The 13,451-nt window shown below is 44.6% G+C and overlaps 1 protein-coding gene across 1 annotated transcript in view; it reads left to right on the forward strand.

Annotated features, from left to right (window-relative positions):
- Positions 1 to 414: 414 nt before the first annotated feature.
- RNF149 (ring finger protein 149) overlaps positions 415 to 13,451 on the forward strand; it is a 31,122-nt gene continuing 18,085 nt past the window's right edge. The window contains exon 1 of the mRNA XM_032176690.2: positions 415 to 987. Within this exon, the coding sequence (XP_032032581.1) occupies positions 528 to 987 (460 nt within the window). The 5' untranslated portion in view covers positions 415 to 527. The remainder of the gene's footprint in view (positions 988 to 13,451) is intronic.

The following is a 13,451-nucleotide window of genomic DNA, read 5'->3' on the forward strand; positions in this document are numbered from 1 at the left end:
AGGCTTGGCTAATTAACTTTGAAACGACTTAGACAAGGCCTCTGCCATGTGCCTTGCACAATAAACTCTCCACAAACATCTGTTCAGCGATTTTACAGAACTGCGGCCCCACGCCTGCTTTCAGGGAAGCTTCCCGTTTCCATGGAGTTACTTCCCCTCACTTTGGGGGTGCTAGACGTCCTATTGCGCAAACTTGGCCCCTGGCCAAGAGGTCCGCCGTGGCGCAAGCTGTGGTATAGGCTGCCCGCCCCGCCTCGGCCCACAGGCGCCCGAGACCCGGGTACAGAACGCGGTCCGAGGTTCCGCGGAGCTTACGCCTGCGCACAACGCGACCGGTCGGGCGGGGGCGGAGCCAGGGCCGATCACGCCCTTCGTCCACTCCGCCAGGTGCGCGTGCGCAGCGGCCCCGGCCCCGACCCCGCCTCAGTCTTCCTGGGCGGCGGTGGGTGTCTGCTTCTCTCTGCTCTTTGACCGCACCGCACTCGCGCGTGACCCTGACTCCCCCTAGTCAGCTCAGCGGTGCTGCCATGTCGTGGCGGCGGCCCGAAGCCGGCGTCGGGGCCCGCGGCGTGCTGGCTCTGGCGTTGCTCGCCCTGGCCCTGTGCGTGCCCGGGGCCCGGGGCCGGGCTCTCGAGTGGTTCTCGGCCGTGGTAAACATCGAGTACGTGGACCCGCAGACCAACCTGACGGTGTGGAGCGTCTCGGAGAGTGGCCGCTTCGGCGACAGCTCGCCCAAGGAGGGCGCGCAGGGCCTGGTGGGCGTCCCGTGGGCGCCCGGCGGAGACCTCGAGGGCTGCGCGCCCGACACGCGCTTCTTCGTGCCCGAGCCCGGCGGCCGAGGGGCCGCGCCCTGGGTCGCCCTGGTGGCTCGCGGAGGCTGCACCTTCAAGGACAAGGTGCTGGTGGCGGCGCGGAGGAACGCCTCGGCCGTCGTCCTCTACAATGAGGAGCGCTACGGGAACATCACCTTGCCCATGTCTCACGCGGGTGAGCAGGCCGGGGCGCGAGGACGGGAGGGGGACTTCTGCGCCGCAGCCGAGACTGGGGTCTTCAGGGTTGGCCCTGAACCGCAGGCCGCAAAGCGGGCCTGGCACGACTCTCAGGCCTCTGGCTGTTGGAACTTTCAGGGAAGCCCCTCGTTTGCTCGGTGCGGCTCCCCGAGCGCTGTTGGGAGGGAGGTAAGTCTGCAGACAAGATGTAATCTTCGCTTTTGATCGATGAGGTGAAGGGAGTACTAAAGGCGTTAAAATCCACAGAAGGGGCTTGTGGTTCTAACAGGTGGGGAAATCTCATGATTCCTAATCATGGGCCCCTTTTCCATTCACCGCTTCCCAAAGTCGGAGGGGTGAATAGGAATCCAAATTCTTCCCCCAGTGCGCCTCACGATCAGTTGTCCCTTCACCAACATAAAGTGATGGCTCGTTGGCACTCTGGTTTCTTCACTTTCTTGAATCATGTCTGAATATTCTAAACTCTGAGTCAGAAAACCTGCATCTGACTGAGTCAGTAAGCCTTGACCTATGCTTTCTGACTTGCTAAATTTAGGGTTATAACACTGGCTGTACTGCCAGTCAGATTCACTGAGTCTTGAGTTACGATCAAAATTTTTAAATTACTGTATTCATTCAAGAAAAGACCTTGGGGCCGGGCACAGTGGCTCACGCCTGTAATCCCAGCACTTTGGGAGGCCGAGGTGGGAGGATCGCTTGAGGCCAGGAGTGTGAGACCAGCCTGGCCAACATAGACCCCATCTCTACAAAAATTTTTAAAAATCGCGTGGGCGTGGTGGCGCCCGCCTGTAGTCCCAGGCACTCAGGAGCTGAGATGGGAGAATCACTTGAGCCCAGGAGGTCGAGACTGTAGTGAGCTGTGATTGTGCCACTGCACTCCAGCCTGGGCGACAGAGCAAGACCTCAAGGAAAAAAGACAAAAAAGACCTTGCTATTTGCCAGGCAACCCTTCCTACACCTACCATTCCCTAGGGCAGCAGGTTGTATCTTCAGGCAGTAGTCATAGTTTAAGTCTTATTTTGCAAAATATCCTTGAAACTAAGTTCCGGGTAAAATAACGACCAGTACAACAGAGAGTGAACGTACTCTGTTATGTAAGATAACATCACTTTATGCATCACACAACTGGTTGACTCATTCTCAGCTTAATGTGGTTAGTTTTGGTTTTTGTTTTCAGTTTCCACTGCTACTAAGTCAGACATTCTTTTTCCTATACTTCTGTTTTTTGTTCTGTTTTGGTTTCCTGAATGCAGGTTCAGGTCCTAACAGCAAAGTGAGGACAGAAAAATAACCTTGGATTTGCCTATTTTGTGAAGTGATGGGAAAGGTAGCCAGTTGAGAGACTGTTGAGAAGAAGTAAGGACTGTTAGGACAACTCTTTCAAGAAGATTGAAGACTGAGGGAGATGCAGAGGAATGGGCAGAAACTGTGGGAGTACGGGATGGTGGGACAGAGTTGGTATGGTGTGTTTGAAATTGGGTGGGAGTGATCTACTAGAGCCTTCCAGAAGGCAAGAAGGCTGAGTCCAGAACACTGGAGGCTTGGTCACAGGCGGTCCAAGGACATTTTCTCAGTTGCAGCAGAAAGGAGGGCATGGGAATGAGAGCAGATGTCCATGTGGTGGCACTGGGCTAGGCACCACGTTCGGTGCGGTTATTCCAGTGATTACAAATCTATTTAATTGTCGCGGTACCCAGGCTGCGTTCCACAAGAATGTCATGAAAGGTCCTGTCAGATTTGACATAGCACTCCACATACATACTATCAACGGTGTTCCCTGCTTTAGTAGTTCGTCAAAGAAAAGAGGTTAGTGTGCCATGATTCTCTGATGCTGGGTTCTTATACACCCATCTTAATGTAGACTTTTTTCAAATAGCAGGTTCATCAGCCTACAGTTTTCCAAATCTACTTACTGCATTTTTTGATAATAGCATTAAGAAACACCTTTTTGGGCTAATAGCACTTGTTGTAACCACGGTTCAGCAACCTTGCCTGCTTGTGTTATTGACATGTAATTTATCCAGGGCCAGAAAAACAACCATGATGTTCATGAGAAATCCACTTCTTGGGAGCTTCTCTTCCCATTATCGGTGTCCATTCTAGCCTTTTTAGTGAGAGAATAATTCTGTTTGAGAGAAAAGACCAACAAAACAATTTAAAGATGTGTGAAGTGTCCAGTCTGCAGACAGCTCACACAGCTTAGTGTTCTGCATAGAGTGACTCACTCTTCCCAACAGCCTTTAAGGTAGGTATTTGACCACGGAGTACATGAGGAAACTGATGCTCAAGGAGTTTAAAAGATTAGCCAGAGACAACACAGTAATCTAGTAATCTAGGGCCAGATAATTCTTTGCTCTCTCTCCCTCTCCCCCTCCTCTCCCTCTCCCTCCCTGTTCCTACCCTCCTCACCCCATGTATGTCTCTGTGTGTTTTGGGGTGGGGGTTGCCCTGTGCATTTAGGATATCTTAGCTGCATCCCTGGCCTTCACCCACTAAATTCGACTTCTGACAATCAAAGATGTCTCCAGATATTGCCAAATGTTTAGAGAGTGGGGGAGAGGCTGACAAAATTATCCAACATTTTGAAGCACTGATTAAAGGGAAATTAGTTTGGTAGCAGTGTGACACATGGATTAAACAGAGCAAAAGCTGGAAACAGAATCCACTTAGACTGTGGGGCTAGTCTAAGTAGAAATATAAGGGCCAGTACTATAGTCGTGACTGCAAAAATGAAAAGACCCTTACAGAATGTGGCCACATTGGGTATAACTTTTTGAGAATGGAATTAATTCACAAGGTGACTGTGTACAGACAGCCCTGAAGACAGCTCAGACTTAGGTTTCTGTATTTAGTCAGAGTGTGACTAGAGCCAGGAAAGACCACTGATTCAGTGGTTCTCATTGTTCTATGTAACACTGGTTTTCTATGAAATAGGTAGAGGTGGCCTGCCTGTAAAATTGAATACTAGGCCGAGTGCGTTGGCTCATGCCTGTAACCCCAGCACATCGGGAGGCCGAGGCCGGTGGATCATGAGGTCAAGAAATCGAGACCAGCCTGGCCAACATGGTGAAACCCTGTCTCTACTAAAAATGCAAAAATTAGCCGGGCGTGGTGGTGTGTGCCTGTAGTCCCAGTTACTCAGGAGGCTGAGGCAGGAGAATCGCTTGAACCCGAGAGGCAGAGGTTGCAGTGAACCGAGATTGCACCACTGTACTCTAGCCTGGGTGACAGAGTGAGACCCTGTCTCAAAAAAAAAAAAAAAAAAAAAAAAAAAATTACTGGTAGTCTTTTCCCAAGCCTCAGGAGAATTTCTCCAGTTTTTCTGAAACCTATTGCTCGTCTCTACTAGAATCCAGTACAAGATGCTTTTGGGATTTAAATCAGTATTGTGGCTCTAAAAAAAAATGTGACTTGAATTTTTTTGTCCGAACAACTGTAAGGACTGTTGCTGTTGCCCAAAGTCAATTCCGTTTACTTCAGCAGACATATATTCAGCAGCCACTTTGGGTTAAGTGTTATACCTCCTGAGGGATAGAAATGCGTAGGACACAGGCCTGCCCTTGAGAGTTGTAGGCCTTGAGAGGTCTAGTAGGAGTGATACACAGAACTTTCCAGACAATATGGTTTGGACCTTATATAATTCCAGTATGCACAGGTGCTTAGGAAGCATAAAGGAAAGGGTTTTTGTTTGTTTGTTTGTTTTTTTGAGGCAAGCTCTTGCTCTGTCACCCAGGCTGGAGTGCAGTGGCATGATCTTGACTCATTGCAACCTCTGCATCCTGGACTCAAGTGATCCTCTCACCTCAGCCTCCCAAGTAGCTGGGACTACAAGCGCACGCCACCATGTCTGGCTAATTTTTGTATTTTTTGTAAAGATGGGGTTTTGCCATGTTGGTCAGGCTGTTCTCGAACCCCTCAGCTCAAGTGATCTGCCTGTCTTGGCCTCCCACAGTGCTGGGAGTGTAAGCCACCACACCTGGCTAAGGAAAGGGATTTAATGCAGGTATTGCAAAAGTATCAAAGTAAGCTTGACCAAGGTAGGTGGAAATTAGTAAACATCAAAGCACTACAACAAAAGCTTTTACAGGATATTGGCCTTAAATTAACATACATATGTTTGTTAACAAATAGGCTGATCCTTTAACTGAAATCTTAGCGTGGTCTTTTAAGAATGGCACTTTCATTTTTTAACAGTTATTTACTGAGTGCCAAGTACTGGCAAGGCTTGGAGCTATATTTGGGAATCTGCCAGAGTTAGGTGGCAGGGGAGGTTACAAAGAGGTATAAGAAATCCCTCCTATTGATTTGAGGTATAAAAATAAAATTAAAAAAAAAAATTCCTGACCTCTAGAGAGTTCACATGTTGAGACGGGTGTGCAGTTTGTATTTGCAGAGCAGGTTAAATAGTCTTTTATGAATGGATAATAAATTCTTGATGCTCTGTAATGCTACAGTCTCACAAATGATCGAAAAATTTAGATTTGAATTTAAAATGTATTTTGGGGTCGGGCGCAGTAGCTCACACCTGTAATCCCAGCACTTTGGTAGGCTGAGGCGGGTGGATCACCTGAGGTCAGGAGTTCGAGACTGGCCTGGCCAACATGGCAAAAACTCCATCTCTACTAAAAATACAAAAAAAAAAAAAACAAAATTAGCCAGCGTCGAGGCAAGTGTCTGTAGTCTCAGCTACTTGGGAGGCTGAGGCATGAGAATTATTTGAACCTGGGAGGCAGAGGTTGCAGTGAGCCGAGATTGTACCATTGCACTATAGCCTGGGCGACAGAGCAAGACTCTCTCTCAAAAATAAAATAAAATGTATTTTGGTGCTATAGGAAGACAGAAATGGCACCTCATAGCCTCACAGAGGGTGGGATTAGCTAGGACACTACCCAGAAAGGTTGAGGTTTTTTTGGTTATTTTTGGGGTTTTGTTTTTGTTTTTGTTTTTGAGACAAGTGTCTCAGTCTGTTGCCCAGGCTGGAGTGCAGTGGCACAATCATAGCTCACTGTAGCTTTGCCCTTTAGGGATCAAGCAATCCTCCCACCTTAGCCTTCTGCGTAGCTGGGACTACAGGTGCCTGCTGCCACACCTGGCTAATTTTTTAAATGTTTTGTAGAGATGGGGTCTCCCTGTGTTGCTCGGCTGCTTCCGAATTCCTGGACTCAAGCTGTCCTTCTGCCCCAGCCTCCCAGAGTGCTGGGATTGCAGGTGTGAGCCACCACACCTGGCCGAGGTTGAGTTTTGAAGGACAAGTTAAAGTCGATGGGGAAGGTGTATTGTGTGTGGTAGAGGTGAGTGGGCTATAGTACATTCTGGGTGGCAGAAGGTCTGAGATAAAGCAATGCATTTGGGAAAATTGCAAAAGAGTTCTTAACATTGTCAAGTTACATTAACATTGAATATAGTATTATATTCAAAAATACAAAATATTTTTGAGCAAGACAAATTGTCCAAAACATAATTTAAAATTCTATGCCAAGAAGAGGATTGCAGTTATGTTGGGGTCCCCCTAACTCACCCTAACCAACCATAAAAACGTTTGTTTTGCATAATGGCTTCAGATTTCCATGATATTTACATTCATATTGATGAATTCACCAAATTCACCTGCTAGGGAATCTCTTTATTGGGAATTCTCCTTATTGGGTCATTTTAACTATAGCACTAAAAGATGAGCCGGTTTTTCAGATTGATTCATTCATGTAGAAGCCTTTTTATGGGCCATCACTGCTTGATGCTAGGGCTACAAAAATTAATAAATAAGAACAGGTAATACTTGTCTAGTGAGGGAGACCTATAAGTAAATTATAGTAGGTGTGCAAAAAGAGGTATCTAGGAGGCAGATGGTGCTGAAAAGCCTGAAGTTGAGCTTATGCTGAACCTTAAAGATTTGACCAGAAATTCTCCAGAGAGGAGGGGAAAAAAAGTAGAGAGAGTGTTGCAGTTAGTTATTGGGGAAAATAAAACCTGAGAGTTTATAGTATTCTCTTTCTGGAACTTTAAAATGATTTCTTGCTGCCTAAATTAGTTTCCTAGAACAGAAATCTTATCCACTACTTTAAATATTTCAGTAACTCCCATCTCCTTCAAGAGAATGTTGAAATCTACTTTAAATAGTTGTCTTGGGAGGAGAAATAGTACACTAGACTCATGTCATCCAGAAGAATTTTAAAGCTGTTGACCAAGTCAGAACTTTTTTCCTTTTTATTATTATTTTGACGAGGTGATAAGAGGAACACAGAAATTTGAAAAAAAAAAACAAAAAAAAAAAAACAAAAAAAACAGACGTAAACACAACTTTACTTTTTGGCACAGAAGAATGTTAAATTATGTTACAGGTAATTTGGTTTGTTAAAAATACTATCTTTGAGGTGGGACATCGTGATGCATACCTATAATCCTAGCACATTGGGAGGATGAGGCAGGCGGATTGCTTGAGACTAGCCTGGGCAACATGGTGAAACCCCGTCTCTACAAAAAATATAAAAATAAAAATTAGCTGGGTGTGGTGGCACAGTCCCAGCTATTAGAGAGGCTGAGATGGGAGGTTCGCCTGAGCCTGGGAGGTCAAGGCTGCGGTGAGCTATAATCATGCAGCTGTACTCCAGCCTGGGCAACAGAGTGAGACCGTGTCTCAAAAAAAAAAAAAATCTATATTTGGTATTATAGTATTGTTTAGCAAGTAGATTTATGATTATGTACTATGTGCAAAGATATTGTGCTAAGTATAAAACAAAAATAAAACAGAAATTGCCTTCAAGAAATTTTCCTGTCTTAATGCCAAGGTGTATAGGTTCTTTTGGGGAAGAATTGTGCAAGGTGACATTTTTTAGTCAAGCAATATTGGTAACAACGTTAAGGCCTAAAGAAGGAAGAGATAACCTCTAAGGGCTTTTTCTCTGTCATCCCAGGTCTTTTGAGTTTCTGTGAAGAAATGCAGCCATTTAGTTTGGAAATAAGCTGTGATTTGATCTCATGTGCCAATTAAGGAAGGGTCGTGCACAATAACTTGAGCAGCTTAGCTCCTTAGTGTTGGCCAGAGAGGCGGCGATGCATCGGAGGCACGAGTAGGGCCCACAAAGTGCCCGTGCCTGGCACCCCTTGCGGTTGTGCACATACTGACCCCTGAACTAGCGTGTTTTTACCCAACTGCCCTGCCTCTAGTTCATCCCCTGAAATGTTCTGGAAAAGCAAATCTCAGGGTATAAAGAGTCTTCGTTCTGGGTTTTGTTAATTTAAAATAATTCCCAGAAGCAATCTTGCTGCTATGATTATAATATAGCAAACTGTTTAGCCCTCATGCTAGGCAGGTTTTTTTGGTTTGCTTTAATAGAGACAGGGTTTTGCCGTATTGCCCAGGCTGGTGTGAAACTCCCTGGGGTCAAGTGATCCACCTGCTTTGGCCTCCCAAAGTGCTGGGATTACAGGCATGACCCACTGCACCCAGCTAATGCTAGGAAGTTTTTAAAAAATAATAATTTCTTTTAACTCAGCAAACTAAGATTAATTTCCTAGGTGAGAAATTTCGGATTGATATTGCAAGTGTTTTCTGCGCAGGGTGTCCTGATACTTGTTGCAGCAGTATCACTTCCCCCACCCCCAGCCTTGAGATTGTAGGTGTTAAAGAACCTTTTCAATCTCAGTTCATCTTCTGTCTCCCACTCATCTGTTCATTTATTTGCAAGGTACCTTTACATGTATCTTAGTCACCAGCCAAACTGGGCTGGTCACCATCCCAAATATATTTTGTTGTGGTCTACAGTCTAGAAACCCTCTTCCTTTGCTTTGTAAACTTTTCTGTCTCCTTTGAGATGTGGCTCCAGTGTGCCTGGGGAGATTTCCCTCCACCCCAAGCAAAATTGTCTCCTTACTTCTGTAGCTCTTTGTTACTGTGCTTTCTTATTGAAAAAGTGGTAGTCCAAAATAGAGTCATTCTCATTCCCATTTTCTAGCTGCAGAAGCATTCTCAGTGACCATAGATTGGTCCAACCTCCCAGGCAGTGGATAACAGTGATTTTTGCACCCAGGTCTGTCTGGCTGTGAATCCTGTGATCCTATGAAGGGGGCGGGGAAGGGACGCTACCTCGGAGCTGAGTCTTCAGACTTTAGAACTGGCTTTTTCAGGTGGTGTGTGACGTTGAGCAACTCCCTAGGATTTCTGAACACTCGGCTGTAGAATGATATTGTGGCCTTTTCCTGCTTTAAGTGAGATATAAATGTGAACGTGTTCTTCCCCATTACCACACAAAGAACGTGGTGTCAGTATCAGAAATTGATTCAGCTATCATCATAGCATAGTTTAGTTTTCTGTGTAAAAGCTTTTAACTGAGATGGGAACATGAGAGTTCGTTGTACTATTCTTTCTACTTTGTATGTGCTTGAAATTTTCCACAAAAGCAAGTTTACAAAAAAGACTTTTAGCTTGCAAAGTGCCATATAGTTATATCAGATATAACCATCATAATTCTTTCTATATACATCCTTCTTAACTACTAGATGTTTATTTTCCTGATGGCAGAAAATGCCTTCTTCCTTTGTTGTGTCCCCTTGTGATGACATGGTTGGTTGTGTGGGTGCCTCGGAAACTACAGTTCTTGCCAAGGGACCCTTTTAGACAGGCAGGTCATCAGATGATAGGATCAGCTTCCACACAGGGGCTACCTTAGAAGGGTGCCCTTCTGGTGTTTCAGTAACTAAATCCCAAAGCTTGAGATCCACAGTGGATTTGCTACAGATGAAATTTCTCTCCACAGTAAAATAGTGTTAGAGTGTGGTTTTAGTGTAATGTCAGGGAACATTCTTTATATACCCTTTCAAGTTATTTTTTGTTTTGTTTTGAGACAGAGTCTCGCCCTGTCACCCAGACTGGAGTGCAGTGGCGCGATTTTGGCTCACTGCAACCTTCGACTCTGGGTTCAAGCAATTCTTCTGCCTCAGCCTCCAGAGTAGCCAGGATTACAGGCATGAGCTACCATGCCCAGCTAATTTTTTGCATGTGTAATATTAGTAGAGACGAGGTTTCACCATGTTGGCCAGGCTGGTCTCGAATTCCTAACCTCAAGTGATCCACTTGCCTTGGCCTCACAAAGTGCTGGGATTATAGGCGTGAGCCACCATGCCTAAAAGTTATTTTTTGAATAGCTAATATGTGCACGTGGTACAGAATTCTTACCGTGCAAATAAGACCCCCCACCCTGTCCTGCATCCCGAAGCGCCTCTCCCCAGAAACAGTCATGGTCTCTGGTCTCTGGGGTAGCCTTCCAGAGGGTAGTATGTGTTGATAGGAGCATATAGGTCTTTGGGTTTTCGTTGTTTTTTGTTTTTTGGGTTTTTTTGTTTGTTTGTTTTTAAGGACTGCATGCTGTCCACACAGTTTACATGTTGTGTGTTTTCTATCTTGAGTACTGTCAGTACTTACAGAGCTGCTACTTCAGCCTTCATACACATACTGTAATTTATATAGCTTTTTTCCTTTCGATAGACGTTTAGATTGTGATAGCAAAAACTTAGGAAAAAACATTGGCAATAAATCTTTTTTATTTATTTAATTTTATTATTATTTTTTTTGAGACAGTGTCTTGCTCTGTTGCCCAGGCTGGAGTGCAGTGGCGCGATCTCGGCTCACTGCACCTCTGCCTCCTAGGCTCAGGTGATCCTCCTGCCTCAGCCTCCCTAGTAGCTGGGACTACAGACATGCACCACCACACCCAGCTAATTTTTGCATTTCTTTTAAGTAGAGACAGGGTTTTGCCATGATGGCCAAGCTGGTCTCAAACTCCTGATCCATCCTCCTTGGCCCCCCAAAGTGTTGGTATTGCAGGTGTGAGCCACTGTGCCCGGCCAAAATCTTTATAGATACTTCGTTGGTTACATCTGTGCAATTAAGTTCCTGGGCACAGAATTGCTGGGCCAAAGAGACACGGACTTTTAGAATTTTTTGAATGCCATTGCCTTTCGTAGAAGAGTGTAGTAATTTATTCACTCCCTCATCCAGCAGTATGTGAGAGTGCTGACTCGTGCCTATTTTTGCCATTATAGTGTGTCAGACTTTTTGATCTTTGCCAATCTTACAGGAAATGTTTTCATTTGTTACCAAGGAAGACTTTTCACGTGTTTAAAATCCCTTTTGCAGGGAGAGAGTGACTGCCAGTGGACACAGGGTTTCTTTTTAGGGTAATGAAAACGTTATGAAATTAGATAGTGATGATGGTTGTACAACCTTACGAATCTACTAAAAGCCACTGACTTGTACACTTAAAAAGGGTGAATTTTGTGGTATGTGGATTATATCTCAATAAAGCTGCTATTTAAAATATCCATTTGGTCAGGCATAGAGTGGCTCATGCCAGAATCCCAAGACTGTGAGAGGTCGAGGTGGGAGAATTGCTTGAGGCCAGGAGTTCAAGGCTAGCCTGGGCAACATAGTGAGGCCCCATCTCTAAAAAAAAAAAAATGAAAAAAATTAGCCAGGTGTAGTGGTATGTGCCTGTGGTCCCAGCTACTCAGGAGGCTGAGGTGGGAGGATCACTTGAGCCCAGGAGTTTGAGGCTTCATTGAGCTAGGATCCCACCACTGTACTCCATCCTGGGTGACAGAGAGAGACCCCATCTCTTTAAAAATAAAAACAAATCAAAAAACCCTTTTTCTTTTCTTTTCTGCAAATCAACTTCATTTTCTTTGTTTTTCTATTACTCCTATAGGAAATTAGTTTTTTGTCTTTGTTATGTTACATCTATTTTTTCCAAGTTGACCATTTGCTCTTTTTGTGTTTTGTTTGAGATGGAGTCTTGCTCTTGTCGCCCAGGCTGGAGTGCAGTGGCGCAATCTTGGCTCACTGCAGCCTCTGCCTCCTGGGTTCAAGCGATTCTCCTATCTCAGCCTCCTGAGTAGCTAGGATTACAGACGCCCACCACCACACCTGGCTAATTTTTGTAACTTCAGTAGAGACGGGGTTTCGCCATTTTGGCCAGGCTGGTCTCAAACTCCTGACCTCAGGTGATCTGCCCGCCTCAGCCTCCCAGAGTGCTGGGATTACAGGCGTGAGGCACTGCGCCTGGTTGACCATTTACTCTTTTGAACTTGGTTTTGCTTTTACTCATGGCGAAAATTTTCATTTTTATGTAATTAAAAAAAAATTTTTTAAGAACCTCTGAGGTAGTTTTTATACTTGGAGAAGTTTTTCTTCAATATGTATTTTTTAATTCCCATGTTTCTTCTGGCCATTATATGTTTCCTCTTTTTTTATATATACACTTAAGTCTTTAATTTGGAATTTATTTTGGCGTTAAGTTGTGAGAAATGGATGCAGCTTCCCCCGGCCCACCCCACCAATGATACCCAGTTGCCCCACGTGATTTTTTAAATAATTCATTTTGCCTCATGCATTTGGAATTCTGCTTTTATGCACTAAATTCTTTCATGTATTTGGGTCTATTTCTGGACTTTTATTCTGTCTCATTCTGTGGGTGTCTCCGTATGCTACAGCCACAATGTTTTAATTACTTTAAAGACCAGTCCAGGTTTCACTGTTTAAAATGTTGTTCTGATCGTCTTATTTTCCTTCTAAGTGAACTTAGAAGCAATATTTTTAGTTCTTTTTTAATCTTATCGATATTTTGTGATTATTGCATTAATTTGTAGCTAAATACGTGTAAAATTTTTTATTTTAGCCCTTCTTTTCTATGTCTCTTAATTTTTGTCTCATGTCTGCTTATGCCTTCAGAGCAATGCTAAATAATAGTGATCATAGTAGAAATTCTCATATTGTCTAATGAACATGCTTTAGGCATTATGTATTAGTACTCATAAGTGGAACTGGTCTGCATAGTTTTTTGTTTGTTTTTCGTTGAGATACAGTCACACTTTGTCGCCCAAGCTGGAATGCAGTAGCGTGATCTCAGCTCACTGCAGCCTTGACCATCTGGGCTCAAGCAATTCTTCTGCCTCAGCCTCCCAACTCATTTTTTCTTTAAATTATTTGTAGCGACAAGGTCTCGCTTACACAGGCTGGTCTCCAACTCCTGGCTTCAAGCGATCCTCCCATCTCAGTGTCTCAAAGTGCTGGGATTACAGGTGTGAACTACCACACCTGGCTTGTATGGTTCTTTTGTTGGTTGTTTATTACCATGTTTGGTTTTATTATCTTAGAAGCAGTTTTTAAACTTTTTTTTTTAATCTACTGTGGAACAACTTAAATATCGTTGGTATTACTTGTGCCTTAAAGGTTTGGTGGTAGATTTCACCTGTGAAACTGAACAGTGCTCTAGCTTTTGGGGGAATAGTTCTTGTTTTTTTGTTTTGTTTTGTTTTTTTGAGATGAGGTCTGGCACTGTCACCTGGGCTGGAGTGCAGTGGCACGATCTCAGCTCACTGCAACCTCCACTTCCCGGGTTCACACGATTCTCCTGCCGCAGCCTCCCGAGTAGCTGGTATTACAGGCGC

Source organism: Hylobates moloch, unplaced genomic scaffold (genome assembly GCF_009828535.3).
Source record: "Hylobates moloch isolate HMO894 unplaced genomic scaffold, HMol_V3 SCAFFOLD_15, whole genome shotgun sequence".
Taxonomy (NCBI): domain Eukaryota; kingdom Metazoa; phylum Chordata; class Mammalia; order Primates; family Hylobatidae; genus Hylobates; species Hylobates moloch.